The sequence below is a fragment of the Kuraishia capsulata genome, genomic scaffold (assembly GCF_000576695.1).
Source record: "Kuraishia capsulata CBS 1993 genomic scaffold, Kuraishia_capsulata_scaffold_6, whole genome shotgun sequence".
In the NCBI taxonomy this organism is placed as follows: domain Eukaryota; kingdom Fungi; phylum Ascomycota; class Pichiomycetes; order Pichiales; family Pichiaceae; genus Kuraishia; species Kuraishia capsulata.
In genome coordinates, this window is record NW_019172955.1 from 1,266,685 (window position 1) to 1,293,852 (window position 27,168).

The 27,168-nt window shown below is 45.4% G+C and overlaps 17 protein-coding genes across 17 annotated transcripts, besides 1 other annotated feature; 11 read left to right on the forward strand and 6 right to left on the reverse strand.

Moving 5' to 3' along the window:
• Positions 1–41: 41 nt before the first annotated feature.
• Positions 42–2,267, reverse strand: KUCA_T00005427001 (uncharacterized protein; the record flags this gene model as incomplete). Its single annotated transcript, XM_022600622.1, has 1 exon — positions 42–2,267. One exon carries the CDS (start codon positions 2,265–2,267, stop codon positions 42–44), a length of 2,226 nt encoding a protein of 741 aa, XP_022461425.1.
• A 204-nt stretch (positions 2,268–2,471) lies between these two features.
• Positions 2,472–3,872, forward strand: KUCA_T00005428001 (uncharacterized protein; the record flags this gene model as incomplete). The annotated part of the gene is made up of 1 exon (XM_022600623.1): positions 2,472–3,872. One exon carries the CDS (start codon positions 2,472–2,474, stop codon positions 3,870–3,872), a length of 1,401 nt encoding a protein of 466 aa, XP_022461426.1.
• Positions 3,873–4,497: 625 nt separating this feature from the next.
• KUCA_T00005429001 (uncharacterized protein) lies at positions 4,498–5,674 on the reverse strand (the record flags this gene model as incomplete). Its single annotated transcript, XM_022600624.1, has 2 exons — positions 4,498–5,549; positions 5,605–5,674. The coding sequence occupies 2 exons, from the start codon at positions 5,672–5,674 to the stop codon at positions 4,498–4,500; spliced, it is 1,122 nt and encodes a 373-aa protein (XP_022461427.1).
• A 236-nt stretch (positions 5,675–5,910) lies between these two features.
• On the reverse strand, positions 5,911–8,712 carry KUCA_T00005430001 (uncharacterized protein; the record flags this gene model as incomplete). The annotated part of the gene is made up of 1 exon (XM_022600625.1): positions 5,911–8,712. The coding sequence occupies one exon, from the start codon at positions 8,710–8,712 to the stop codon at positions 5,911–5,913; it is 2,802 nt and encodes a 933-aa protein (XP_022461428.1).
• A 321-nt stretch (positions 8,713–9,033) lies between these two features.
• KUCA_T00005431001 (uncharacterized protein) lies at positions 9,034–9,243 on the forward strand (the record flags this gene model as incomplete). The annotated part of the gene is made up of 1 exon (XM_022600626.1): positions 9,034–9,243. The coding sequence occupies one exon, from the start codon at positions 9,034–9,036 to the stop codon at positions 9,241–9,243; it is 210 nt and encodes a 69-aa protein (XP_022461429.1).
• A 478-nt stretch (positions 9,244–9,721) lies between these two features.
• Positions 9,722–10,561, forward strand: KUCA_T00005432001 (uncharacterized protein; the record flags this gene model as incomplete). The annotated part of the gene is made up of 1 exon (XM_022600627.1): positions 9,722–10,561. The coding sequence occupies one exon, from the start codon at positions 9,722–9,724 to the stop codon at positions 10,559–10,561; it is 840 nt and encodes a 279-aa protein (XP_022461430.1).
• Positions 10,562–10,807: 246 nt separating this feature from the next.
• Positions 10,808–11,599, reverse strand: KUCA_T00005433001 (uncharacterized protein; the record flags this gene model as incomplete). Its single annotated transcript, XM_022600628.1, has 1 exon — positions 10,808–11,599. One exon carries the CDS (start codon positions 11,597–11,599, stop codon positions 10,808–10,810), a length of 792 nt encoding a protein of 263 aa, XP_022461431.1.
• A 189-nt stretch (positions 11,600–11,788) lies between these two features.
• KUCA_T00005434001 (uncharacterized protein) lies at positions 11,789–13,417 on the forward strand (the record flags this gene model as incomplete). The annotated part of the gene is made up of 1 exon (XM_022600629.1): positions 11,789–13,417. The coding sequence occupies one exon, from the start codon at positions 11,789–11,791 to the stop codon at positions 13,415–13,417; it is 1,629 nt and encodes a 542-aa protein (XP_022461432.1).
• A 359-nt stretch (positions 13,418–13,776) lies between these two features.
• On the forward strand, positions 13,777–15,078 carry KUCA_T00005435001 (uncharacterized protein; the record flags this gene model as incomplete). The annotated part of the gene is made up of 1 exon (XM_022600631.1): positions 13,777–15,078. The coding sequence occupies one exon, from the start codon at positions 13,777–13,779 to the stop codon at positions 15,076–15,078; it is 1,302 nt and encodes a 433-aa protein (XP_022461433.1).
• Positions 15,079–15,582: 504 nt separating this feature from the next.
• Positions 15,583–17,676, forward strand: KUCA_T00005436001 (uncharacterized protein; the record flags this gene model as incomplete). The annotated part of the gene is made up of 1 exon (XM_022600632.1): positions 15,583–17,676. The coding sequence occupies one exon, from the start codon at positions 15,583–15,585 to the stop codon at positions 17,674–17,676; it is 2,094 nt and encodes a 697-aa protein (XP_022461434.1).
• A 246-nt stretch (positions 17,677–17,922) lies between these two features.
• On the forward strand, positions 17,923–19,473 carry KUCA_T00005437001 (uncharacterized protein; the record flags this gene model as incomplete). Its single annotated transcript, XM_022600633.1, has 1 exon — positions 17,923–19,473. The coding sequence occupies one exon, from the start codon at positions 17,923–17,925 to the stop codon at positions 19,471–19,473; it is 1,551 nt and encodes a 516-aa protein (XP_022461435.1).
• Positions 19,474–19,657: 184 nt separating this feature from the next.
• KUCA_T00005438001 (uncharacterized protein) lies at positions 19,658–21,328 on the reverse strand (the record flags this gene model as incomplete). The annotated part of the gene is made up of 1 exon (XM_022600634.1): positions 19,658–21,328. One exon carries the CDS (start codon positions 21,326–21,328, stop codon positions 19,658–19,660), a length of 1,671 nt encoding a protein of 556 aa, XP_022461436.1.
• Positions 21,329–21,666: 338 nt separating this feature from the next.
• Positions 21,667–22,014, forward strand: KUCA_T00005439001 (uncharacterized protein; the record flags this gene model as incomplete). Its single annotated transcript, XM_022600635.1, has 1 exon — positions 21,667–22,014. One exon carries the CDS (start codon positions 21,667–21,669, stop codon positions 22,012–22,014), a length of 348 nt encoding a protein of 115 aa, XP_022461437.1.
• Positions 22,015–22,308: 294 nt separating this feature from the next.
• Positions 22,309–22,662, forward strand: KUCA_T00005440001 (uncharacterized protein; the record flags this gene model as incomplete). Its single annotated transcript, XM_022600636.1, has 1 exon — positions 22,309–22,662. The coding sequence occupies one exon, from the start codon at positions 22,309–22,311 to the stop codon at positions 22,660–22,662; it is 354 nt and encodes a 117-aa protein (XP_022461438.1).
• A 183-nt stretch (positions 22,663–22,845) lies between these two features.
• Positions 22,846–22,917: a sequence feature (Short protein (KUCA_T00005441001, CDK29453.1) was converted to a misc_feature.).
• A 6-nt stretch (positions 22,918–22,923) lies between these two features.
• On the forward strand, positions 22,924–23,640 carry KUCA_T00005442001 (uncharacterized protein; the record flags this gene model as incomplete). Its single annotated transcript, XM_022600637.1, has 1 exon — positions 22,924–23,640. The coding sequence occupies one exon, from the start codon at positions 22,924–22,926 to the stop codon at positions 23,638–23,640; it is 717 nt and encodes a 238-aa protein (XP_022461439.1).
• Positions 23,641–23,787: 147 nt separating this feature from the next.
• KUCA_T00005443001 (uncharacterized protein) lies at positions 23,788–25,947 on the reverse strand (the record flags this gene model as incomplete). The annotated part of the gene is made up of 1 exon (XM_022600638.1): positions 23,788–25,947. One exon carries the CDS (start codon positions 25,945–25,947, stop codon positions 23,788–23,790), a length of 2,160 nt encoding a protein of 719 aa, XP_022461440.1.
• A 403-nt stretch (positions 25,948–26,350) lies between these two features.
• Positions 26,351–27,103, forward strand: KUCA_T00005444001 (uncharacterized protein; the record flags this gene model as incomplete). The annotated part of the gene is made up of 1 exon (XM_022600639.1): positions 26,351–27,103. The coding sequence occupies one exon, from the start codon at positions 26,351–26,353 to the stop codon at positions 27,101–27,103; it is 753 nt and encodes a 250-aa protein (XP_022461441.1).
• Between the last annotated feature and the right edge of the window lie 65 nt (positions 27,104–27,168).

The following is a 27,168-nucleotide window of genomic DNA, read 5'->3' on the forward strand; positions in this document are numbered from 1 at the left end:
ACGGCCTTTTTATACGATCTAACTTTTCTGCTTCTATGAGATTATGAACTAGAGTCCGTATCGTCGTCGTAGTCCTCGATGGAATCCGCGATAAATTCCGTGGCTTCTTCGAACCGCTCTTCCACGATGTTGTCCATTCCATCTGAGTCAGCCCTCAGCACTCTACCGTACTTCTTTCTGGGCCTTTTGGCTGTAGCAGATGCTTCTCCCTCACCCCAACAGGAGTGCTTGGATGCTGTGAACACCAGTGAGTTCTTGTAGAACCAGTCGGTTATAGACTCGTCTATGGTGGAGACTATGGCCCTCAATTGCGATTTGTCCAGGAAGTTTATCGAAGCCTTTACCAGATTGCGGACATCACGATGGCCACACAGGTGTACCACTCCATTGTAGGCATCTCCGTACCCTACAAAAACAACCTTGGTTGCTTGGAAATAGCTCACGTAGTTGTCCCAGATGTACAGCAAGATATCTTGCGAGGCATTGATGTTGTTATAGGAGTCGTCGCTGGGACCGCTAATCGAAAGTGGAATGCTCACGTCAATCACTGCGTACTTTTCTTTGATTGCCCACTCGATCATCTTCAAAGAGGAGTCCACAACCACAGACGAAGAGGCGTCCAGGATACCGGTGAATGGGTCTCTTCTGGCCCAAACCTGAGCTGGATCATGGACCGATATCACCAAGGTCTGGTTTGTGTATACATCGCTCGAGCATATGACTTGATCTTCCAGCGAAGCACTGGAAGGCCTTTTCTCATTCAAAATCGGCAGTGTGATGAAGCCATGCTTCACCATCAGCTTTCTGGCCTGGTTCGCCCTCACGGAATCGTACAGTTTTGCATTTTTGTATGTGATGTCCTCAATCGCAGCAAGTTTACCGTTTGTCACGAATTTCTCGTAATTGCCAAATATGGCAGGTACAGAGAAATCAACGCCAGCATACGAGGGTTTCAGAGACTTCCAGTAACGAGACTGGATCTTGACGACATCGTCGATGACTTCGACTGCGGATTTTGTGGGCAAAGAGCTTCTGAGCTCTTCGGGTGTGTCTCCAAGTAACACCTTTGCAACACTTAGTGCAGAGTTAGCGATACTATCTAGATTGTACCCACCTTCCAAGACGACACAGAGGTTACCTTTGGCCAAACTCTTCAGCATGTGCGTCATATGGCCGTAACCAGCTGGAGAAACATGACATCCACCAATCACATCTCCATCTGCAGCATCGAAACCTGCACTGATGATCACCAAATCCGGGTTGAACTCGTAGCATACAGGCAAGACCACCTTGCGGAAAGCATAAATGTAATCGCCGTCTCCCATACCACCAACATGCCATGGAATGTTCAGATTAAAGCCTTCTCCTTTACCTTCACCACATTGATCAGCCCCACCAGCTTTGGTACCAGGATAGTATCTGCCCTGCTCGTATCTGTGCAGCGAGATGTAGAGCACTCTCGGGTCATCGATGAAAGATTTCTGTGTCCCATTTCCATGGTGAACATCCCAATCAATGATGACAACTCTTCGTACTGATTCTGGGTAATTTTTCAAGATATTCTTAGCAGCGACGGCCACATTCGAGAACAGACAGAACCCACCAGGGGTGTCTGGTTCAGCGTGGTGACCTGGTGGTCTTACAACAGCCAAGGCATTCTTGACCTTTCCCTCGACCACGGCTTTGCAAGCCTCAATAGCACCACCACAGGAAAGTTTAGCACTGAGCAGAGAGTCGTGGTTAAAGTAAACCGAATCGCCCTTCTCTGTCTCTTCCAGAAGTTTCGCCTTGGTCATGGTGCTGGTGCTTTCGATGAAATTCAGATGTTCCTCCGTGTGAACTTGCAAAATCTCCTCCTTGGTGGCCTCCCGCACTGGTAGCTTCAACATGAGATCACCAATGTCGTCAATCCCTGAAAGAGTTGGATCTGTGATCAGGCCGTTTTCGGCTAGAATCTTGTAAATACGGTAGATTCTCCGAGGATCTTCTGGATGTGGATCAATATACTCGAAGTATGAGGTAAAAATCTTGGCATGGTACCGCATGCGCACATCATAGCATAATCCAGTTTTCAAAGGAGTATATACCAGTTTGGGAGCCGTTACTGGAACGATGGTATCGCCCTTGGTGAGGTTTCCTTCTGACCCTGTCTCCGCCAACAGGTTTTGCGACTCCATTTCCTCCGCAGACCGTTTATTGGTCCCGCCATCAACGTCCATCTCAAAATGATTGGCCTGTTCAGGCTCTCGTTTCACGAAGTCAACCATTGAATGAAAGCGCTGGAAAGACTCGCAAGCTATTGAAAGTGACCTGCATGTGTTTAATGTGTTTAAACTTCGGTGGAGTTGTGGGTAAAATTGAGTGCCCGTGTGATATTTGGCAGACGAAATCTATTTTTTTTTGGATTGAAATTTGAGCCTCAGTTTAAGAAACCTCTAATACTGTGTGAATTCAGTTTTTTTTTACCAAAAATGAAACTGTATTGGGAGGCAGAGAAGTTTATAGTGAACAATCCTCGGCAGGGGTCGCTTAATACGCGAATATTTGAGGCCGCCAGGGCAAAGAAGGTGACATCTGATCCAAGGCATCTGTATGCCCTTGTGATATCCACACTGCAGTACAAGCCTTTCATAATGGAGATTTTGAAGAAGTCAAAAATGTTAAAAGTGGAAACAAAAGTTAAAATCAGCGAAACAATGGGCATGTTACTTGTGCATGATCTTCTGTTTTCAAAATCAGGGAGAATTCAGTCTGGAAAACATCCTATCAAAGATGCAGTGTTAAGGCATAAGACCAGACTTCAAGCTGAACTCACGAAACTGAAGCTGAAACACAAGGTACGGGACCTTTCCGAGTTGATAGAGGAGGATGATACACCTGTGAGGTGGTTTAGAGCGAATTTATGCAAGACCACTAGGGAGAAAATTCTCAAGGAATTTGGTCATTTGGACCAGGTATCTTCGTTTGAGGAACTCGAGGTGGGCAAAATCTACCACGACGAGTACATTCCCAACCTGTTTGGAGTCCACCCGAAAGAAAAGATTGTTTCTTCAGATGCTTACTTAAACGGAAGAATCATCATCCAGGATCGCGCATCGTGTTTTCCAGCGCACATTTTGCATCCTTCCCCCGGTGATAAGGTGATCGATGCCTGTGCTGCTCCAGGCAATAAGACCACTCACCTGGCTTCATACTTGAACAACATTCAGGGCTCTATAACAGCTTTTGAAAAAAACGAAAGCAGGTCCAAAACATTGAAGATGATGTCTGAAAAGGCCGGGGCCTTGGGATGTATCACTGTCAATGTAGGTGATTTCACAGCATCCAATCCAGAAGACTTTCCAGACGTGACCGGATTCGTAGTTGATCCTTCGTGTTCTGGAAGTGGCATTTTTGGAAGAGCTTTTGACGAGGACTCTAAGACTGATGACGCTGTTGACGAAGAAAGATTGGCGAAACTTTCTGGGTTCCAATTTACTATTGTGAGACATGCAATGAGTTTCCCCAGTGCGAAGAGGCTAGTATATTCTACCTGCTCTATCCACGCTCAAGAGAATGAAAGAGTTGTTGTGGATCTTTTGAATGACCCACAAGTAAAGAGCAGAGGCTGGAGACTTTGTTCTAGACAGAAGATAATTCCTGACTGGAAACGCCGTGGGTTTGTAGAGGAGTTCAGCTCGTTCGAAGATCCAGAGGCCATGGCCGGAGGGTGTGTCAGGAGTCTTCCTAAGGTAGATGGTGGAATTGGATTTTTTGCTGCAGCCTTTGAGAGAACTGATGAAAGCATTTCCCAGGTGTCGGTGCCTTTAGAAGGCTCGGAAGTATCCAAAGAAGATGAAGTATCTGAAGAGTGGACCGGCTTTTCAGATTAAATGCATTCATGCATGTGTAATAAGGCGTGCAGCAGCAGAGTTGTCGCCGCACCCCACATTTACTACAACATAGACACACTTTTAGCGCTCGAAATAATTGATGAATAAACGGTATTTCCAGCAAATGGAATGACTAGGCCAGAATGGGAAAATCCACAGATAATGCCATGTCTCGCCAGGAATGGCAATTTGGTCAAACTACTGCCGCTGACTAGTAGCGTCTTCTATTACAGACATGTCTGGACTAGCTCTGTGCTGAGCGGTATATTTGAAACGTTTGGCGAGGAGCTACTGATAGGCGTATTCTTTGATTATTGCTGTGCTGGCTTGATTTGCATTGACGCTATAGAGTCTTTCGTTTATATTATGAACCAGCATCTGTTTAGTCCTTGGGCTGTCTTTGGCGAACACTACAGACTAGACCAAATGGCATTCGATCTCTCACAGCCGAGAGGCCCGGCCTCACAAAAGGAGCTAGGTCAGCTCTTCAAAATTTACGTTGGGATTCTATATTTTGAATCGTCTTTTGCGGAACAGGAACTTATTCGCTGGTTGGAAAGAGTGTATACGACAGTCAGGGGCCAGCAATGAGAACTAACGAAAAGTGTCTATACACCTTTTTTACTTAGAAACGCTTGAGAATGTCATCAACAACCTCCTGGGTAGTGGACTTTCCGCCCAAGTCTGGGGTCTTGATGGTGTCCTCGCCCAGGTTGGCATCGACAGCAGCGTAAATCTTGGCAGCAGGCTCAGCATAGCCCATGAACTCAAGCATCAACGCAGTGGAACGAATCGTGGCAATTGGGTTGGAGATACCTCTGCCCTCGATGTCTGGAGCAGAACCGTGACATGGCTCACCAATGGCAAAGTTGTCACCAACATTGGCAGATGGAACAACACCTAAAGAACCAACAAGAGCAGCAGCACCATCAGAGAGGATATCACCGTACAGGTTGGGAGCAACGACAACGTCAAAGATCTCAGGCTCACGGAACATTCTGTACACCATAGAGTCGACAATCTGCTCCTTGTACTCAACAGAGCCGTATTTCTCGAGGTTGGCGTCGTACAGGTTTCTAATGGTTTCTCTGAACAAACCGTCAGAAACAGACAACACGTTGGACTTGTGGGTGACGGTCAGAGAAGGAACAGAGTGCAGGGAAGCACCTCCCAACTCACGCACCTTCTGTCTCTGCAAAGCAATGTCCAGAGCCATCTTACCAATGTTGGTGGTGGCTCTCTCGGTGATTCTCTTGATGGCCTCAGCCACCTTTTGACCATCCTTTTCGAAGATTCTCTCCTCCTTGATGTACAAATCTTCGGTGTTCTCACGAACAATCACCATGTCGACGGGTCTACCGATACCGTCAACCGACTTGACGGGACGAACGTTGGCATAAAGACCCATCTTCTTTCTCAGAGCCACAATTGGCGAAGAGTAGCCGGCCACCTTGGTGGTTGGCGAGGAAACAGCTCCAAACAAAGCACCATCACAGGAACCTTGCAGGGCCTGGACGGTCTCCTCTGGCAAGGCGGTTCCGGTCTTCTTGAAAAGCTCAAAACCAGCGAGCAGATCCACAAACTCAAACTTGAGATTATACTCGGATGGCAAGGCCTCGAGGACCTGGCGACCGGCTGGGATGACCTCTCTTCCGATACCGTCACCTGGGATCAGACCTGATGGAGGTTAGTCAAGACGTTTTGGAGACGTTTGATATTTCGAAACACTTACCGATTTTCAGCGTCTTGGCGGTTCCGGTGGCATAGCCACGCTTGATACATGATCTGGAAGCAGAAAGCATTTTCAAATATTATTTGTAGAAACAGTTAAGCAGAAGGCCTTGAATAGAAACACCAAACTTTTCACCGGTGTCGGGGGTTCAACGAGTCATCTCATCGCCAAATTTTTGGGTCTGGGGTCACGACCGGGCCGGAGTAAAACATTGTGAGGTGCGTTTGATCTGATTAGTGTCTAATTGACCTTTATATACGATCCTAATTTATGTGATGCTATATAGATACAAGAATTAAATGTCCTTCAGTACCAGTTAAAATCGTCTGCTGGTATGGGAGGCACAACGACGGGCGGACCACCGATTTTAGTATCGTCGTTGGAGGCCTCGGTCTTTTCGCTTGGCTTCTTCAGGTCAAATAAAGTAGTCCCTGTCCTGTCTATTTTACAAAGGGCACAGGAAAATGCAATTGAAGCCTTTTGAAGAATTGGAGCCATTTCAGCACAAAGTTTGGAGAGGCCTTCTTCAAGCTCGGCTGTGGGCTCCTGGTGCTGGCCGTCTGGGTACAGCACAAATGTCGAGTCGTTGATCCATTTTACAGATGGATTTTTGATACTGTTGTACTTGGCCAGGGTGGGACCTATGGCATCTTCGATGGCTATTCTAGTCATTCCGAAGAACACATATTGGATGGCAATGGCGTTGTAGAAGGATGATGATTCTGCCGTAGTAGGCTGGACCCGTAGTTTGTCTCTGGCCCTCTCTTTGAGCTTCTCAGTTATGACTAAAGCTTCCTCCAGACTCATAGAGGGGACGTGGGAATCTGACTTGATCCTGACAAAAACGTTTCTCTTGGGTTCTGGGTCCTGGGACTCAGAGTCGAGTTTATATGCCTCTGCCATCTCGTGGACAAACTGTCTCTGAATCCTCTGCATTGGTTTGAAACTGTATGTTTCTCTCATGAGATTACCGCTGACCAGATCCCGAAGAACCTGTTCAATTCCCTGGGCCCACTTTTTCTGGTCCCTGAAAATGTCCAGAACAAACTCAGAGTATGGAACCTTCTCCATAGTTAGTCTGTCAAGAGAGTCTGGCGAGATCACAGTGGACGATTTCAGATTAAGAGCCTGTAATAAGTTCCTATTTCTTTCCAACTTGGCACACTCTGAATCACATTCCAAAACAGTGTTCTTTGAGGGAGAGCTGCAGAGAACTTGCTTCGAGATTCTCTTGCACTTGCAGAAGATAGTGACCTTTTCATTGCACAGAATAGGTGCTTTGCAAGTGTATGGAGCATGACAGGTATCCGTACATATATGTCCACAATCTTTGGGTTTCCCACATGGAGATGGACATTTCTTCAGGCATTGGCCTTCGGCATGGCACAGCTTGGTGCACTTATGCGCACCGCATGGCAGTGTCTTTCCACACATCCTACCACAAGAAATATTTTCTTGGTAACACATAATATTCTGCAGTTCAACCTTCTTATCACATCCACACTTTTTCACCATCAAAAAAGTACATTTTGGGCAACTTTGGTCGTCTGGATGGCAGTTGTGATACTCAGGTCTATGTCCGCAGGCTGTAGGACGAGTACACTGATGAGGACAAACTGGTAGCTTGGTTCCACATCTGACAGGTGCAGGAACAACCGTCTGACCACAATGGCAAACCAGATCATCAGAGCTTGACTCCAGACATGGTTTACAAGGGCCCATATGGCATGTCATTTGACATCTGTGCAATCCACAAGATAGTAGCTTACCACACTCTTTGGTACAGATATGTTTCGCTTCGATATTATTGATGATCTCTTCCAGGGCAGCAGCAGAATGTCCTCCAACTCTGCGACGGCCCTTTTGCAACTCCCTGTCTCTCCTGAGAGCAACTTGTTCAAAGTCACAGCAGACATCACCACATCTGTGTCTGCGGCAGCTCAACAGGGCTTGACATTTATGGGTACACTTGGGAGTGGAACCAGACACCTTGAACGCACACGGAACCGTGAAAGAGGAATATTCACATGAACATTTCATGTCGACAGTTTTCATACACGAACGACAATCGCCCTCGTGACAAAAGTCAATACAGGCATGGCCACAAGGCAGTTTCTTACCACAGACTTCACCGCACGTTGGGATGGGATCAAGACATGAAGTTCTAGGATGCTCTAGAAGATCAGAAAGCTTTTTCTTACCACAAGCACAATACGTGACAGCGTCTGGTCCAAGAGGACACATGTGAGACTTGGCTGTGTAAGGATGACAGTTCTGGACACAAACGTGGTTCCCACAGTCAAACGTCTGTTTGCAGATATCCTCGCAAGGAAATGTGCCAATCCACAACTCTCCGTCAATATCCGATTTCTTATAAGATCTCTCCGAGCACGTAACCTCTCTGGTGTGTTTTCCACAATAACATTTGGTTATCACCGTTTCAGGACAACTTCCGCAAGCACCAGAATGACACACCTTCTTACACCTATGGATTCCACATGGCAACAGATCGCCACAAACTTTTCCGCATTGCCATCCCTTATCATAGGAGGTTACTATACAAGGCACCTGTCTCGATTTTTCACCACAATTACAATGGAGGGAAGGTCCCAGCGCCGTACACCTTTTCATGTGGGGACCCGGATGGCATTCGAATGAGCACTCGTGAACACAGCTTTCCAGGCTCTTATTGCAGGTTTGGCCACAACTGTGTGGATGAAAGACATTTGATTGCGGGTTGGATATCTTTCCACACCAACATCTATACTCCTTGGGAAGAGTGTAGTGCTTCCCGTTGCAAGAGGGGCAACGCCATGATTTATCGGCACCAGTAGAGGAGCCTCTCTTTGCCCAATCACGGATACACGCGAGGTCGTAAACCCTGTAACAAGCATCACATGACCAAATCTGACTCTCACCATCAATTTCCCCGGTGCATACCAAACAGGTGTAGGTGCCCTCTCGTATCTCACTCAGAAGCCTCTCTGCAAAGGCTAGTTCGGGTGAGTCGTCCTCCAAGTCTGAGTCACTCGTAGCCGTGGCGTAGTCAGATTCAGAGTCATTATCCGGACCGATCAGATCAGGCCGAATTTCCACGTCGTCTGACATAATTGAGCTGAGTACTAAAGAAGTGGCGAATGCGTTGGGGGAGTGGTATTGGAATTGGTATAGCTGTACTGATATATCCGGAAAAAAAAGGCTGACAGAGCCACGCGATGGAGTGTGCTTCCTAAATCGGACATTTGTGTAGTACACACATAAATGGGTCCTCCCATTACCCGGCCCACGAAGAGTTCGCTTCAGCCAATGGATTACTAGAGGTTGGTAAACAGGTCTGGGTTCTAGTTGAGAGCAAGTAATCCTACCAGCAACTGATATAACGCTTACGGAACAAAATGCCAATCGTGAGTGATCCATGGAAAAAGAGGTATGTTAATTATATCGGCGTTTTGCTCTTACGATGTCGGTGCTAACTCGAAAATCAGAGATGCCTGGAGGTATCAAGGCCACTTCACCAGAGCTAAAAGATTGAGAGGAATGTTCCCCGGTTTCTTCATTGGTTTAGGTGCTTTTGCTTTGATCTCAGTGACTGAGGATTATATACTGAAGAAGGAGCCAGCCCATGGTGAGCATCACTAGGGAGGGTGAGATGGAGAATGGCAGGAGAGCCTGGCTGGAGAGTGAGCACCACTAAGCAGGGATGTACCTTAACCCTACACAAACATTCAGACAAACAACGGACTTGCATGGACGCTAGAGCACAAAAATTGGGACGAGACCGGCCAATAGCGATCGAGAACGATGGTGTTGGAAAGAGGTCCCATGCAAAGTCAAAGTGATGAGAGATATAGAAGAATGCATTATTTATTGCACGAGTCAACAAATCATGATTGGAAAATCATTTAACGAATCACCCGGCTGCGTAGAAATTTCAGACCTTGCAAAATCGAACTTGTTGGGCCATTTTGCGAAAAAGGCCTGCATTGATCAATTTGATTTTAGGCCTATAGTTAAGCTTCTCTGATTGAGCGAATTCAACTAAGAAGTTATTCCTTCCTTCTATCACCGTTCAAAAGTGTATACTGAAAAATATAGCGAATATTACGTTGAAACCGCAATGACAGCTACCGTTGCACCAGAACCCGTAGACAATGTTATAATACGATCTATAGAGCCAGTCGTTGATTATGGATTTTTCCAGATGGACGAGGATCTTTTTCCGATTAGAGCACCACACAAGTCGTTATCCGGCGAAATTTCACTAGATATGAGCAATTTGGAGCAGTATCTCGGAGGGAAGAAGCTAGAGATTTACGAGGATGGAGGCCGTGTTGGATGTGGAGGAGTTCTGTGGATATCAGGCCATCTTCTGGCTCTTTATTTGCTCCAAAAATGGAACTTCATACTCGAGGATCTCAGGAAAAATCATGGGGTTGCTCAAGTCCATAAGGTTGTTGAAATTGGAAGTGGAACCGGGGTAGTTGGAATCGCTCTTGGAGCTGCAACTGTGGACCACAAAGATCAGTACCCCGAGGATTTCAAGGTATATATCTCCGACATTGACGAACTGGTTCCGATAATGCAAAAAAGTATTTCCCTCAACAAATTAGACGAAGTTGTTGAAGCGATATCGCTCCCGTGGGGAGAACCACTTCCCCAATCCTGTTCCTCTAAAGTTGATCTCATCCTAGCTGCGGACTGTGTCTATAACGAAAAGGCCTTTGATATCCTAGAACAGACATTGGTGGATCTGTCAAACGGAACAAAAATCAATGAGGACGGATCTAAGAGAGACACGGTCATATATATGGCTAGTCGGAAGAGAAGAAAGGCTGATTTAAAGTTCTTTCGCAAGTGCAAGAAAAGCTTCCATATGCAAGAGATTGTGCACTATGAGGGATACGAGTTTTTTAGACTACAGAATGTTCATCTTTGGAAAATGGTGCTTAAAAGGTGAGAAAATGGTTCAGAAACAGTATTGATGATTTATACCGCTATTGGAAGTATTTTGATGTCATTGAGAGGATATCCGCACTGGTACCTCCAAAGGCATATGCAGTGGAATTTGCAAAGCCATAAACAACAAACCCGCAATACAGTCAGCAACTTTCAGTGAAAACTCACAATTTCCGTAACAGATTCAACCATCATTTGCCTCATATACCCAGCACAATATATACACGAAACTGTCAGTTATACTCTTCTAGTTTTGCTGAGAGGCTTGATCCAACAACCCCTCAAAGTTCTTCGAAAGCTCTTCGGAGTCTTCCTTGTCTTCTTCAACACCGATTAAGCTGCCTGAAGAAGTGGCCGACTCCCTGGAAGAGGTCAGAATCTCGGTCTGCTGAATGGCATCCACTCTCCATTTCTCAAGCACCTTCTGTTCTTCCTCGTAGCCATACTCCAATGGCGTCTTCTGGAACACAGCTCCAAACATGGTACTTTCTTCTAACGTAACAGAGTTCTCAATGTCCTCGTTCATCTTCAAACGGTAGTACTCGTGTCTTGCCTGGTCGTATGCCTCGATTATGGTCGTTTCTGGTTGGTTAGCCTTGATGTACAATGTCCTCTGCACCACGCTTTCACCGTCCAGCTTCTTGTAGAGTTGGACCATCTTGCTCCAGTCGTATTTGGCATTCAGAGTTGCCTCGTTTTCGATCAGCGATTTTGGATCGGCCAGTTCCCACGGATGCTGGTCGTAAAACAGACTTCTGAGCTCATCCTCAATATACGTCAGTTTTCTTGTCTTCAACAAATGGTTCTTCACCTGGCTGGGTTTAAGTTTTGTTTTCAACAGCGCGGTCGAGCTCTTTTTTGTCAAGTCAGCTTCCTGGGCTTGTTGTAAGTTTTCCAATCTGACCTTCCTGGTCAAGTCCCATTGAGGTGGGTTGTTGGCCACAACCTTGTACCAGAGAGGTTGTTCAGTCAACATCCTGCTCCTTAGCAAGTCACTAGTCCTCTCCAGGACAGTGAAGGCATTCTGCTGAATCTTCATTGAGTGAGTGTGTATATAAGTGGACTTGATCAGATACTTGATGATATTGAACACTCGACGAAACTTTCCGCTTTTCACCCAGGCTGATGGTGGTGAGTGCACGCCCCAAAATATTTAGGTTCCATAACATGAACCTGAATCATTTGGGCATTAGATATCTGTCGTTTTCGAATTAACAAGAGGTATTTCATGCCACCACTATTTTCCAGAAGGCTCTGGACTCACAGATTATGTGCAAGGGGAAGGATACGAAGTGTTCACACAGAGAACTGGGTACAGCGATGTATGACCAGACTGCCAGAGAGTGAAGTAAAACCAAAGTTAGAAGAGTTGGTGCAGAAGCTTGAGATAAAAGTTGGCGAAGTGGCAACAAATGGATACTTGTATCCGGGAATAGTAGAAGCCGTCAACGATTTGAACTCGCAGTACGGCGATCGTTTGGTAGAAAGAGGAGTGATTGGTGCTGCGAACAAGGCTAAGGACGCCCAGAAGAAGCTATGGGATGAGTTGTTTCCGGGGAGATATGAGACAATACAGGAACGAAAAAGCATTAAGAGAGACTCATCTGGATTTCCGCTTGAACTTCAATTACGTTTTTACAGAGAATTGGGACGTCGAGAAGCCATTCCTCAACACCTCGTCAAAACGTTCCTCCAGCTGGATCCACCGAGATCATTGAAGATTGACCCCCACAGCTTTGAAAAGTTCATGAAGATTGTATTCAGTGCTAAGAGGTATAACTTGAAGGCATTAGCATTTCCGCTGCAGGAGATAGCCAGAGATCTGGAAGGCTGTGGGATGAGACTGACCGATAAAGAGAAAATGGTACTGGTTAGAGCCAGATACGCATTTGCCAAATTTGGCAGGAAGTCTGTAAGCAAGGTGCTGAAAGAATTACCGCTAAGGCCTGGCGTGCTTGTACTTTTGAATCATTTGGCATTGAGAACTAGGAGAAACCTATTACTTGCCTCCACGGATCAGATCTGTCAAAAGGCGATCGAACAGAATCTAACACCCAATAGCGCTCTGATTGGGATGCTCCTCAAAAGCTCTGTTTTGAGTAAGAACAGGAGCACAATGGTGAATGTCATGGATCTGTTGGTTTGTCAGAGGATCCTGCCATTGAACGGAAAGTTGCTTGGGAATCTGATCGAAACCTTATCTTCATTTGGCGAGGTGGATCTTGCTCTGAGATTAGCAAAGCTGATGAAGCCCGCACAGTTTTTTCCCTTAGCAGAGTCAAAAAGATACGCTTTACAAGAGCAGTTTGATCTGCTCTACACGAAGCTGGAATTGGAAAATAACGTGTTAGTTCCATTAGAAGCAACAGAAACAACCTTTGACAATTTTTTTCCTTTGCAAAAAGGCAGCACCATGGATGAATCAAGATCATATATCCAAGCCTCGGGAATCATTGAATTTATGAAATACAACGAATTCGTGCCTTCCTCCAAGACGTTTGAGAGGATCTTTAGATCCTTTAGCAGAGTTCAACACCACAAAGAGTCATGGAACTACACGCAACTACGCGAGGTTGTGGCTATGCTTATCGAGCAAAAACAGAAGGTGAGAACGGTGTTTCGGGAGCTAAAACCCCAGAATGAAACTCTGAATTTGCACCTGACTGAGATGCTGGTCTCGAGTCTTGTTGATGCTTATATGAAGACGACTGGGTCACACAATTCAGAAAAATGCACTGAAATACTTAGGGCCTTCCGGGATGTAAATAAAGGGGCACCACAGTATACTCGAGCACGAGACGAGTTTTTATTACAGGAGATTTCGAAGCTATTCCAGCTGAGTTATCTGTCTGTTTGAGATGTACATATGTGAATGGAGAGTAACGATCAAACGAACAGGACTAGAAGGGCACATTTTTTTACTTCAAACCTATCCATTATCAAACTATCTATTCTGGTTATCAATATTAAACCCCAATATAACGGAAAATATCATTGCTATCCACTATTAGCAGCTATATAAACTTCATGCTAAGGAGCCCTATTTTTCAGTAAAAGAAACGTGCTGAGTCTTTTTCTTTTTGAGTATCACACGAAACCGCGCTTTAACGATTTTTTCTCCCTGACCCGTGGCACGTAATCTATTCGCCTTCCAACAATTTTAGGATACACCTTGTGAACAATACAGCTCCATCGGCCTATTGAATCACAATATCGATGACTGAACCAATCAAGACTAGACTCGGGGAGATGTCCCAGGCCCCCACCCCCCAAAACACGCCTGCCTCCGTTACCGGGTCTTATCTCAAGAACAACCCACCACCAACCATCCCAAGCACCATCAACGAGGAGAATAACGAGGACTTGCACAAGCAGTTGATGTCAAATCCGCTACTGCTTTCCATGATCCAGAACAAGTTGGGATCGCTTGTTGGTAAGGACTCTGGCTATGTCGAGAACCTGCCCAAATCAATCAAGCAGCGTATACACGGCTTGAAGTCTGTTCAGCAAAAGCAGTTTAAGATTGAAGCAGAATTTCAGTCAGAGCTCTTGGAGCTGGAGAAAAAGTTCCACAAGAAATATGAGCCACTGTTCAAGAGGAGGCAGGATATCATCATCGGTATTGCCGAGCCATCCGCAGAGGAGATAGAGGAAGGTGAGGCTTTGTTAAAGGACGACGAAGACAAGGAAGAGGCCGAGGAGAAGATCGAAGAGGTCAAGGAGGAAGATGAAGAGTCCAAGGAGGAAGATGAGGAAGACATTGGTGATGACGTTAAGGGAATACCCAACTTCTGGCTGACTGCTCTTGGAAATATGACTCCTGTTTCCGAAATAATCTCGGACAGAGATGCTGAGGTGTTGTACAATTTGATCAATGTTAGAATGGAGTACTTGGACACTCCTGGCTTCAAATTGATTTTCGAGTTCTCGGAAAATGAGTTCTTTGCGAATAAGTACCTCACAAAGTCCTATTACTACCAGTCCGAACTGGGCTACTCTGGAGATTTCATCTACGACCACGCAGAGGGCTGCGCCATTAAGTGGAAGGATAACGACCACAACGTTACTGTTCACATCGAAAGGAGAAAGCAGAGGAACAAGCATACCAAGCAGGTGAGAACGATAGAGAAGGTGGTCCCAACTGATTCTTTCTTCAACTTCTTCGATCCACCAAAGGCCCCTAAATCTAAGGCTGAAGATGAGGATTCTCCAGACGTTGAAGGCGCCGAAGCCGAAGATTCGGATGCCGAAGAGGAAGATGACGACCTTGAGGAGAGACTGGAGATGGACTACCAACTCGGAGAGCTCATGAAGGATAAGTTGATTCCCAGAGCCGTTGATTGGTTCACTGGCGAGGCTTTGCAATACGAAATCGGCGATGCAGATGAGTTTGAGGAGGAGGATTACGACTCCTTTGACTCTGAAGAGGATGACGACGAGGACTCCGACGACGACGATGATGACGAGGACGAGAATGCAAAGCCCAAGTCCCAGCCTGCTGAGTGCAAGCAAACTTGAGCGATCAAAGCAGAGATCATTGGGACGGTGTGAAGAATCGTGTGTGATTAATGGTGGATCTATAACGGCTGATGCTATCACTAGCTCAGGTCGATCTCTTCCCGCAGTTTCCGTCCTCTCAGTTTTTCAATGTCCCATCATGGGCCTTATCATAATTTCCATCTCTATTTAGTATTTTAGCTTGTTTTATGCCCTATAGTTCGTACCTTCTATAATAATGCGGGGCCTTGAATCGTGTGACACAGTAATCGTATGTTTGTGGTATACACGACTTCTTGAATTTCACACGAACAGGCAACCCAAGGTAGCATTTGCTCCTTTAATACGCGATTACGTAGAAGGTCGATCTTCTCTATACTCGTGACCAAACTTTCCTCAGTGTCAGTTCTATTTCATATTATCATCAGATTCAATTGCTCTTTGTGTCCAATTGCTGATATTTTCAGTCGACTTCATTTATCTCAAGCGTTCACTCCCTAATCCAGTCAACCAAAGCAACTGTATATGTCGCATTCTCGATTACGAAAGTCCCGAATACCGAAATCCTATTCAAGAACTAGCACAAATGACCGTGTTGGGCTAAAATTTAACACTTTTGCCTCGTTGGTACTTATGGGATTACCAAAGGTTGTGAAAGCCTTGCCAATTCCAGCTGTTGAGCTCATATCCAGACATGTTTCCTTCAATGCGCAGAAACACGAGCCTCTCACGCAGTCCGAGTTTTACGTATATATGCTTTCTGCCGTATTTCTTGTCCTGCTTGGAGGTGTCTTTGCTGGTTTGACATTGGCGTTAATGGGCCAAGACGAGGTTTATCTGAAGGTAATTTCAACCTCAGGTACACCTCGAGAGAGGTACTATGCACAGGAAGTTTTGAAATTAGTCGGCAAAGGAAAGCACTGGCTGTTGGTAACTTTACTTCTTGGAAACGTGATTACCAACGAGACATTGCCAGTCATATTGGATAGATTTCTTGGGGGAGGATTCCTTGCGGTGTTCTCCTCCACCATTGCCATTGTTATCTTTGGAGAAATCATCCCCCAGTCGGTTTCTGTCAGGTACGGATTGCAACTCGGGGCATATTTTGCTCCATTTGTGGTTCTTCTGATGTACATCATGTATCCTGTGGCTTATCCTATTGCTAAACTACTGGATTTCATTCTTGGGCAGGACCACGGAACTCTATACAAGAAGAGTGGTTTGAAGACTCTCGTAACTCTGCATAAAACTATGGGTGTCGAGCGTCTCAACCAGGATGAGGTCACCATTATCAGTGCTGTTTTGGATCTAAAGGAGAAGTCTGTTGGAGCGATTATGACTCCCATCGATAAAGTGTACACCATGAGCTCAGACACGATTTTGAACGAGGATACCGTTGAAGAGATTTTCAATGCGGGATTTTCAAGAATTCCTATCCATTTACCTGGAGAGCCAACCAACTTTGTTGGAATGTTGCTGGTGAGAGTTCTTATCAGCTACGACCCCGAGGACTCGTTGCCAGTTTCTTCGTTTCCACTGGCCACGCTTCCAGAAACAGCCAGAGACACTTCATGCTTGAACATTCTAAACTATTTCCAGGAAGGTAAGTCCCATATGGTGGTTGTTAGTGATACCCCAGGCCACGATACTGGCGCTCTCGGTGTATTGACATTGGAAGACGTTATCGAAGAGCTCATTGGCGAGGAAATTGTTGATGAGAGTGACGTTTATGTGGATCTCAACAAAAACATCAAGAGAGAGAATCCTGGTCCTCTTTCCAAGAGAACCCTTACAACCTATCTTCACACGTTGTATAACAGTGGAAGAAACCTGTCCACGCGGAATTCGCTTGATTCCTCTAAGGGTGTTCTTGCTGCTCATCAGCCAATGTACTATCCAAAGAGGCAGTCCTCGGACACAATTCCTTCCAACCATACGATGACTTCTCCCAGTCTGCTGCCGGTTGCTGGTTCGTCTTCTGCAGCTATTGGTCACAACATCACGTCTACAACTGCCAATGGAATCAAACCTTCGAATTTGGCTGTGAATCCAAATCAAACAACTGTTCCAAACATCGTGGTCAAGAAGCAGCCAGCTCTCGGAACTAACGTTTTGGTGATTCCAGAGCCTGCAGTTAGTTTATTGAACAACGAAGACTACGGGTCTGTTCATAATAACGAGGCTGCCGCTTTCGAAGATGACGTTCATGACAATCTCGTGAGAAAGAAGAATGCCGAGTTTAAGAAGTTTGTTCTTCCAGAAGTTAACAGAAATTCTGTGGATCTCTCGGACCCTCGGTCAATTAGCAAAGGCAAAGGTGTTATAGTCCCCAAGAACGGGAACTTGACGGCCTCTTCTAGATCCTCTTCAAAGGGCGATCTGCTCCATCTCTCAGACTCTGATTCGTTCTCACACAGAGGAAGCGGTATTATTGAAAGTGTGGTGAATGTTAAAGGTGTGAGCAAGACCATAATTGAAAGTGCATTGACTGATAATGAAGAAGAAAGAAGTGACGAGGAGGACAGCTCCAATACCGATGGAGACGAAGCCCACAACCTGATGGGTGGTGTCAACAAGTCGATTTCAATGCCGAAATCGAGAAAGAAGTGGAGATGGTGAGTTTTTAATATGTGAAGAAGACGAAAATAAACTACGGTGATTATCAAGTGGTTCCGTTTGTAGAGATTTCAACTCTGGTGCGTCAGATAAAGTGCTGGGCCTGCAGGTAGATTTTTGGCGGGGCACATTACCCGGACGCCACGCAAGATCGGTACGATAATGTTCTACAAGCTTAAAACATCCCCAGTTCTCCTTTCTCTCCCGTGTGACTGTTCCAGGTCAATTTAACCTAATATCAGTGTTTCCATGTCGTCCAACTCGTTGGGACAGAATAATACCCCATCAGGTCAGAACAGCACGTTCAAGAAACCTGCGGGTTCAGCAGGAGCAACCCCAGTTCCTACCACTGTGGCATCTGGAGTTACCATAGTTGAAAATGACGATACAAGGGCTAGTTTTACTGGAAGAACAAACATCGATAATGGCGCAAAGATTGGATCCGAGAAGCAACCGGATTCATCACCTCTGCTGCTTTCTACGCCGCCCACTGTTAGCAAGGCCCTAATCCGTGCCTACCCTTACCTACTGATAGCCAACAAGGTACTTGGAGTGTTCACCTGGACTGGTGATGACTACTGGTTGAGCGTACTAACGACATGCATTTTTGCAATTATTGTTCTTTATTTTGAGACCGTGATTATATATTTCGGCCATATAGTTGCTGTGGCATTGATATCACTCTATGCCGTTCTGGGTATGACCATAGAGAAGGAGCAGGAACTAAAGCCTACTCTTGATGATGTGGTTCAATGTCTGACGAGTGTGACTGTGAGATCTGATATGCTGCTTTCACCAATTTCTTCTCTTAGTCTTTCAGCGTATGACTTGAAAAGATTGTTCTTCACAGCCATCTTCCTGTCTCCACTTTACATCATCATCAGCTACTTCCTTCTTCCTCCAAGGACGATGATTATTGCCCTGGGTCTCTTTGTTCTTACCTATCACTCTGCCTCCTCAAGGGTCACAAGAAAGATTTTGTGGAAATCCAAATTCGTGAGATCGCTATGTTTCTACGCAACCGGATTAGATCTCGATTTCCAGCACCAAAACAAGCACTCGCTGTTCCAATTAGCTACCAATAAGGCCAACAAACTCACAAAACTTACAGGGAACTCCAGTGATGGTCCTGTGCGGTTCACTTTTGTTTTGTACGAGAACCAAAGGCGATGGCTAGGAATTGGCTGGACGGCCAACTTGTTGAGTTACGAGAGGACTCCCTGGACCGATGAGTTCCTCAACGAAGCACAATCTACCGAAGACTTCGAACTGCCCAAGGTAAATGACGAGACGGGAATGTACTGGAGATGGATAGACAAGACATGGAGACTTGACCTCACCAATGACGGTGCACTTACGCTTTCTTCGTCGAAACCAAAGTCTACTCCAGATCCAAAGACTGATGATGGATTCGTATACTTCGACAACACCTGGAAGAGTCCTTCAACGGAAGACACCTTCAGCAAATACACCAGGAGAAGGAGATGGATCCGCACCGCCGAACTTGTGTCGCCCAATCATCCTGCAGCATCTCCACAATCTTCAGCTACACCCTCGGTACTTCCCTCCACTTTCAAAATTGCATCTGCCGCATCGGCCACCGTAAAAGAGCAAATTCAAATGGCTTCAGGTACAACAGTTTCCGAGACTGGTGATGATGTGAAATCCAGATCAAAGCGGAAGAGCCTTAGATTTGACTCTGCTCCTCCGCAAATCCTGGAGCATGTCCTGCAGAAGGATGACCAAACCAAACTTGCGATGAATGAGAGTGAGATTGACGCCTCAAAGAAGGATATATAGCAATAATGGTGATATCCTTATGATTACAGTGTGTACACTACCAAGAAATGATGAAAAAAAGGTTTTAAATCGTGTATGACGTAAGTGAAATTTTTTAGATGCTCTATCTGATACGAGGAAATGAAAACTTGATGTTCACCAGGTTGGTTGAACCGTCTGTGGACGAAAGAACAGATCAAGTTCATCAACCAATCCTCTTTAATCTTTGAACATCATAACTCAAATTGGTGTCGATTCTATCGGCTCTGTCACCAATGTTCGCGATGATCTTGTTCTGGCGATCGATCTCCTGGCCCATGGTCAAACTCATGTTTTTCAAATCACTTGCAATCTTTAGGGCCTCGTCCGTATTCTTTGCAATTCCAACTTCCAACTCATCGTCTTCTTCGTCCGCCTCAAATTGGTACTTCTTTGCCTCGTTGAGAACCCTCTCCCGTTCGTACTTTTGGTAGATCGGGGAATTTACACCATGCTTGGTGCGACTAACACCATTCTCCATGGAATCCACAAGGTTCTGTTGCGCTCTGTACCATTCCTTGGTCCTTTCCTGAGCTTCCTGTTTGTGCAATATCCTCTCATTCTTGAACCTTGCCTCCTCGGCACGTAGCTTAGTCTTCCTATTGAACGGATTTCCAACCCTAACAGAGAACAGACCACGGTTATAGTGTGCCAGGTCTTTTACACCTTGCTCTGCTACCTTCTGTTGTTTCTCAGCCAGATGTAAGTCCTGCTCGATCTCATTCAGCTTGTAACCTTGGTTACCAGTCTCTCCCAGAGTATTGCGTGCATCTTCTCTAGCTTTGTTCAGGTGAGCCAGCATGTTGTTTGACGAATAAAGAGTATCTTGCTTTATCGTACGTATCTGCCCCTTGATACCTTCTACAGCCTCATCCTCCTCTTCCTGCTGTCTCTGCCTTTCGAGTTCTTCAGGACTGAGATAGTCCTGGTTGATGGCATAATCAGTTTGCGAGTGGTAGTTCTGTTGCTGTTGTGTATGGAACCCAGGGTAGTCATTGAGATCTTCTTCCTCCAAAGCGACCTCATTTTGGTCCAGATCTTGAGGAGCGGTCTGTATGCGTGTGGATGGGGCATACAGACTTTGGGCCTGGCCACCGTATGGGTCGTCGCGGTAAGATGGTGGCTGCGAGTAGTTATCAGAGTAAGGGTCATGGGATATATCATAACTATTCTGATTCGACGGTTTCTCGCCCTGTTTGGAGTATAGTTCTGGTTGTGATGACTGCGCTTGAGGGGCAGTTGTGGCCGGAGCGTGATCATCGTATTCGTCCCCGTAACCATACTGGTTACCGTAAGGATTTCTTGGCTGGCTTTCCTGGTGTTTTCCTTGAGTGCTGGTGTACAAATTCCCTACCGGCTGACCTGAAAGGCTGCTTTTCTGGTCCAATCTGGTATCAGATTTTTGCCTCTGGTCCAGTCTCGGATCAGACCTTTGTCTTTGGTCTATTTGGGGATCAGATCTCTGTTTTTGAGCCTTTGGCCTATAAACATCCGCTGAAGTATTATACGCTGCATATGGATCATTTGCGATTGGTTGAGAATAGGGATCGTTCGATACCTGAGCATAAGGATCCCTTATCGACGACTCGTTCACCTCACTTTCGGCTGTAGCTGCATTTCCAGGATAGTTATTGAGATCATTCTCTGGGTCATACACTCGTGGCGCAAGTTCACCTGCCTCTAAATGTTTGTCTTTGGCATACTGGTCGAATGCAGCAAACTTATTCTTCTTCTTCCTGTCAAAGGCGAGATCGACGAAACCCCTGTTTTGAAGGTATTCTTTGGTCTCCTCCTCTGTAGATTCAGCGGGTGGTTTGAATAAACGTTTGAACTTCATCTAGTATGCTGGTTATTTCCAAGCTGAAACACGCTTTCAAGCCAAAAAATACCTGACTTTGTCTAAGTGCGAGGGTGTTTCAAGAACAGAACGTCACGTTTATCTCCAGCTCAGTTTGGGGCGATGAAGGTCGTGCGCAGAAACCAATATGACTGAAATGACGGGTGGCTGAGGCTTTGGCCACTTTACCTAATCGGGATGAGCAGGGGCTGTGCAAAAGAAAAGCGATTTGACATAATTTGAGGTAATAGAAATGAAGTTGCTTTACATGATAGTGTATCTATATCTATATATATTATTACAGATCCAGCAGTTCATCCAGTGATAACTCTTGGTGTATGCATAATCCAAGGATACAGAAGGCAGTTGCGATTTACGACTACAAGACTAGTCGCAAGTCAGAACTAGCTCTTATCAAAGGAGAGGAATTAGAAATCCTGGAGAAGCCTACCAAGAACTGGTGGATAGGCCGATGTCACGACAAGAAAGGCAAGTTTCCTTCTAATTATGTGATCATCAAACAACCCGGTATGCAAATTCAGCTTCGCAACGAACTGGATTTGGATGATGAGGAAACGAAGGCGGCACGAAGGAGAAGGAATGGTTTTAGAGATTGGTACGGAGGCTCAGCTGCCTTTGGACTATCAGCACCCGAATTGCGCAAGTATTACTCTGGAAAGAGGTAGTTGGTTCTAAGGGCACATTTCTAAGCATAGCTTCAATATTTAAATAACTTTTAATTTAATTTCAGGCTGGTCCCAATAATCGTAGATTCTCCCTTAAACTTCACATTCTAAGAGTGTGGGGAAAGGCGTGCACATCTGAATCAGAGCAATCCAACGCAAGAGCAATCAACCTTCACTATTACGTACCCATGCAAGGTGGGATATTTAAGAGTTGGTATAAAAAGGCATGACTAGCCATGCTGAAATAGACCTTCGATTCTATCTCCAATTATTGAGATTTGATCAATCACCAAGATGGGAAACGATTTGATGAACAGAGCCGCAGTTGAGGTTGGAGAGGCCATCTACGATTACTCGCCTCAGAACGACGGAGATATTGAGCTTCACAAGGGAGACACTGTCGAGATTTTAGAGAAGCCATCTAAGGACTGGTGGATGGGCTCCGTAAATGGAAAGACGGGTGCCTTCCCATCCAACTACGTTCAGCTTAAGAACTCCGACATCCAACAAAATGCAGGGGATCAGAACGACGGCGAAGGCGGCAAACACCATCACCATGCCCGCGATTTCGGTAAGCGCATCGGAAATGCTACGATTTTCGGTGCTGGTGCCACCATTGGTAATGATATAGTCAACTCAATTCTCTGAAGGATCACTTTTCTAAGTGCGATACCCAATTTTGATGTCCAATTAGGAAGTACACGAAAGTGGCTGTGGCTGAGTTTGCTCTGCCTCTGAGCTGGATTTGTACGGGGTGTTGCCATTTTGTATTTCTCTTATATTAGTTCTTTCTCGAAATAACCATATATTTTATTTGATCCAAGCCGTGATATGTCGTCAGCTGCTATTAACCGCTCGTTGGCCTCTTTGAGGACAGTATGTGTAATATCTTTGTTTACTTGACTAGGAATGGGAAGCGCCCCCTATGTCATGGAACAAGGCATCAATCATGGGAATCTACTAACATTTGACCAGGAACTCGAATTTCTCAGAGACTCAAACGTCATCACAGACGGATTGTTTTCTCAAATTGCTGAATCTATTCCGAACCGTTACAGCGACGGAATGGCGCCTGCAGATGTAAGATCGCAAGCTGGAGGAGCACAATCTGCCGCGCCACAACCTCAAAGCCAAAACCACGAGGAACTTGCCGAAGCGCTCTACGACTACAGACCTTCGCAGCCAGAAGACTTGGAGTTGCACGTTGGTGAGAAGGTGAAGGTTTTGGAGAAGGTGTCCGCAAACTGGTGGAAGGGTTCTGTTGGTTCAAGAACTGGAATGTTCCCAGCGAACTACGTGAGACTGTTGGGTGGTAACCCATATTCCCAAGGACCTGTTCAAACTGCGCCCCAGGGCCAAATGTATGTTCCTCCCCTGTACCCTCAACAACAACAGCAACAGCAACAGGCTCCTTTTCCACCAACGTCTACCAACTACTATCAACAACAACCTGTTCAACAACAAGCTCCTCAGCATCAAGAGCAAGAACAGCATCAGCAACAAGGTAACCCAAATTTCAAGCAGCAGCACCCACATATCTCCAAGTTTAGTTCAAAACTTGGAAATGCGGCCATCTTCGGAGCAGGTGCTACGATAGGCTCTGACATCATCAACTCTATCTTTTAAATGAACTCTTTGGGCTGTTCAGCTTGCTTGCCATACATTACATATCTTTTTCGCGTTTCGTGTTCAATGGTCTTATTCATGGGTTCTTACACATTCGGTCAGTGTAAGTTGCTCCCAATACTCTTTGAGTATTTTTCTATATATTTTTCAATCTCTAAAATAAGAGCCATAGTTATTCCACATTCTTGTAATCGTCACCAGCTTTACATTGGTGGTAAAATCTTTGCTGGTCAGGTCATTCACATCACGAACAAACTCCCATCTTCTGTCCTTGGGCACCAAGACTTGTCCGTTCTCTCTCAGTGTGATTAGTTCCAACAGCAGCATTCCTGAATTCTCGAAGTTAATCGCATCATCATGGAGGGCCAAGTTAAGTAGTCTTTCAATGTTATTCAAAGACTGCAGGACCAAAAGCTTTCTGTCTCTGGAGAATCTGTACACGTAACCTGTGCGAATGTATGACTCCACCGATCTCAAAACCCAGTATACAACTAGCAAACTAGGAGATGCCGCCACCACTCCAAATACCAACTCTTGTGACTTCAAAATCTTGTCAATACCACTTATAGCTACTGTTCCGTCCACTTTAGCCTTTTGTATCTGAATCAGCAAATTGGTCAGCATGTCTCCCATTATGATACTCTTGACTGGGCTTTTCAGATCCTGTTCATATTTCCTCATCACTATGGTTATATCTCCGTTTTTCACATTTTCTTGGACTGTGGCCAAGGCGAGTCTGGGGTCAAGTTCTTGACCCGCCAGCGAGATGTTGGCTAGAGAGTAGTCTGTGACCATTCTTTCCAAAGAGCTCAGGTCTGACTCAAGAGATTGCTTAGACATGATTGCAATTCTGGAGTTATCATCATGTCTCACAGTAGCAAAGATATTGTTCAAAGGTGAGATGATCCAGTTGTTCCAAAACCCAACCAGCGTTCCGACAACGTTGTGCTTGAAGAACAAAACAAGCTCATCCCATTCAGATACGACATTTTTGATTAGTGCCGGGGCATATAGAACAATAAGTGCCGTTGATACCCAATATCTGATGATAGCTCTGGGTCGACTATTTTTGGACCTAGTAGCCCTTATTTGCTTTTGCTGTGAGGGCAAAAGTTTGCTGAACAGATTTTGAAGCTTCACCAGCGAACTCTGGATTGAATCAGAGCCGGTCCCTGAATACATGCCAACTGCAGACGTTTCTCCTTGAAATAACAGCTCAAACTTTGAGATGGCCTCGAACGCTTTTGTTAATACCCCTGTTTTCTCTAAGAACTCATACGGGTCAGAATCATCATCCTCATCAGCTGGCCTTATGGTAAGCAGCTCGCTCAACAAGACACCTAGCTTCTCAGCGTTTGCGGATTTCAAATTCAATATGTTTTCTCTTCTGTGAATGGCTTCACGTTTAGCAGCAATGACTGGGGCTCCCAGTATCGTGACAAAAACATTGTTGGTGAAAATGCTAGCTTTTCTCGGCGAGATCCCTATCGTTGAGACAATGGGCCGGGATTTCAGGTTATTGAAGAACACACGGGTCGACATTATCGATCTCGAGCTCGAATATATGGACTGAAGTGTAAATCTGAGCCATTTATAGGCATGTGAGTAAAATGGTCTGAGTTTTTCGGGCACCCATTCAGGAGGAGTAGGCAATGTGGCCCTGGTTCCAGTTTCGATGTTCTTAACCACCACATCATTGTACAATGCTTTGCTGAACTCATATCCTCTCACCGGTAATGTTTGAACAACGTATAACAACATGTATAATCTGGAATTAAGCACGCTTTCCCAATATGCTAGCTCGTCAGATAGTGGGATGGTGTTTTTCAGTAGCAATTGACCAGTGTAAAGATACAGCGACAAGAGCGAATACAAGAGGGATAATCCCTCCAGTTTTGACATTGTTCTGAGTTCTTTCTTGATTTCCTCAGAGTAATTCTGAGAGCTTATTGCGCTCGATGCCAAGATGGGCCCTTGAGCAAAGGGCGCCAAGAGCTGTCCCAGCTTTTTCCCTGTCACAGACTTTATCACATCCTCAACATCTTCAACCCCAGAGGCATATGATGCTCTTTTTTCTTTTTGGCCATAATGCCCATTTGAGGTCTTTCTCAAAGGTTCAAGTATCATGTAGCATTCTGCAAAAACAGCTTGGATCTGGTCAATTGACCCCAGGACATCAGACCCCACGCTACCGCGTATTTCGGTATCATTCACCAGTTTCAATTCGTTTATTTCACGCAATGCAGAGCTTGAGTACACATCTAGCGCCTCCAGATTCGCTCTAACAGCATCCGTGATCACACTCATTTTTGTGTGTATTACGGGGTAAATGAGTGAGGAGAAGAAATACCACAAGATCTAAGTGGCAATCAGCTAATATGGTCGTCCCCCACCAATTTGGGTGGATTCTCCACGACTTCCAGAGGGATAAGGATGGTTTGATTCCGGTAAAACGGTTATGAAATTGGCTAGTGAAATTTTCCAGGACTTTTCACACATCTAATTTAAGCGAAATTCTCGAATAAACATATAATTTATGCCAGAAACAGACGGAATCGTGGGGCTCATTGGCTCTCTGAAAAGGCTTCATAGTTTTGAGCCGCACATAAAAGACACTGCGGATAATGGCAGTGCTTTATTCTCTCGAAGAGACACTCGTAGGGAACCTGATAGTAGTCTTACATACAACTTTTCCCAACAATATCCAATCATGATTGTATTTGGACTTGGTTTGTCCGCACGACTTGTGAGCCGCAGAATCGTGGCTCCTCTTAGAAATCCTCTCAGGGTTGGTTTCTCAAGAGATTTCATCACCACAACTCCGTCATCCTTCAAGCATACTTTGGCCGCCCAACTGCTTTTCAAGTCCAAGGCAGAAGTCAAGAAGCCCAAAGCTGTTCAGGTCAACTCAGAACAATCTATTCCACTGAAAGATGACATCATCGATCTCTCCGAAGACAAAGAAGCGAAACTGCTGAAAAACAAGTACTACCGTCGCATGCCGCGCATATTGAAGCCATACATGAGAAGTTTCATGCTTCGGCCTATTGGATTCGGTGTATCGTTTGCTGTGCTCCATGAGATAACTGCTATTATCCCATTTTTAGGATTCTGGTGGTTTTTCATGTACATCAACTGGATGCCTTTCCATCTACCGGCAGAGGTTGTTCATAAGGGCATAGACATGATCAACTCAGCCCTGGCCAATAAGGATATTGGAGGATTGGTTGATAAGGCACAGCTGGTGATGGCAGGTGCAAACGCCTATGCTCTGACGAAGGTGTTTTTGCCCATAAGGATACCTATCTGTTTTGTCTTGGCTCCATGGTTCGACAGATGGGTCATTCAGCCCATCACCAACCTTTTCTCTTCCAAGAAAAAGTCAAAGACATCTTCCAAGGAGATCTGGGATACTCCTTTGGAGGAAGCAAAAACGAAGAGTGTTGATCAGAAACGCATATAATGACTGTAAATAGAAAATTCTATTTCGAATAGGGTACACATACAATTGAAAACTCCAAACCAGTA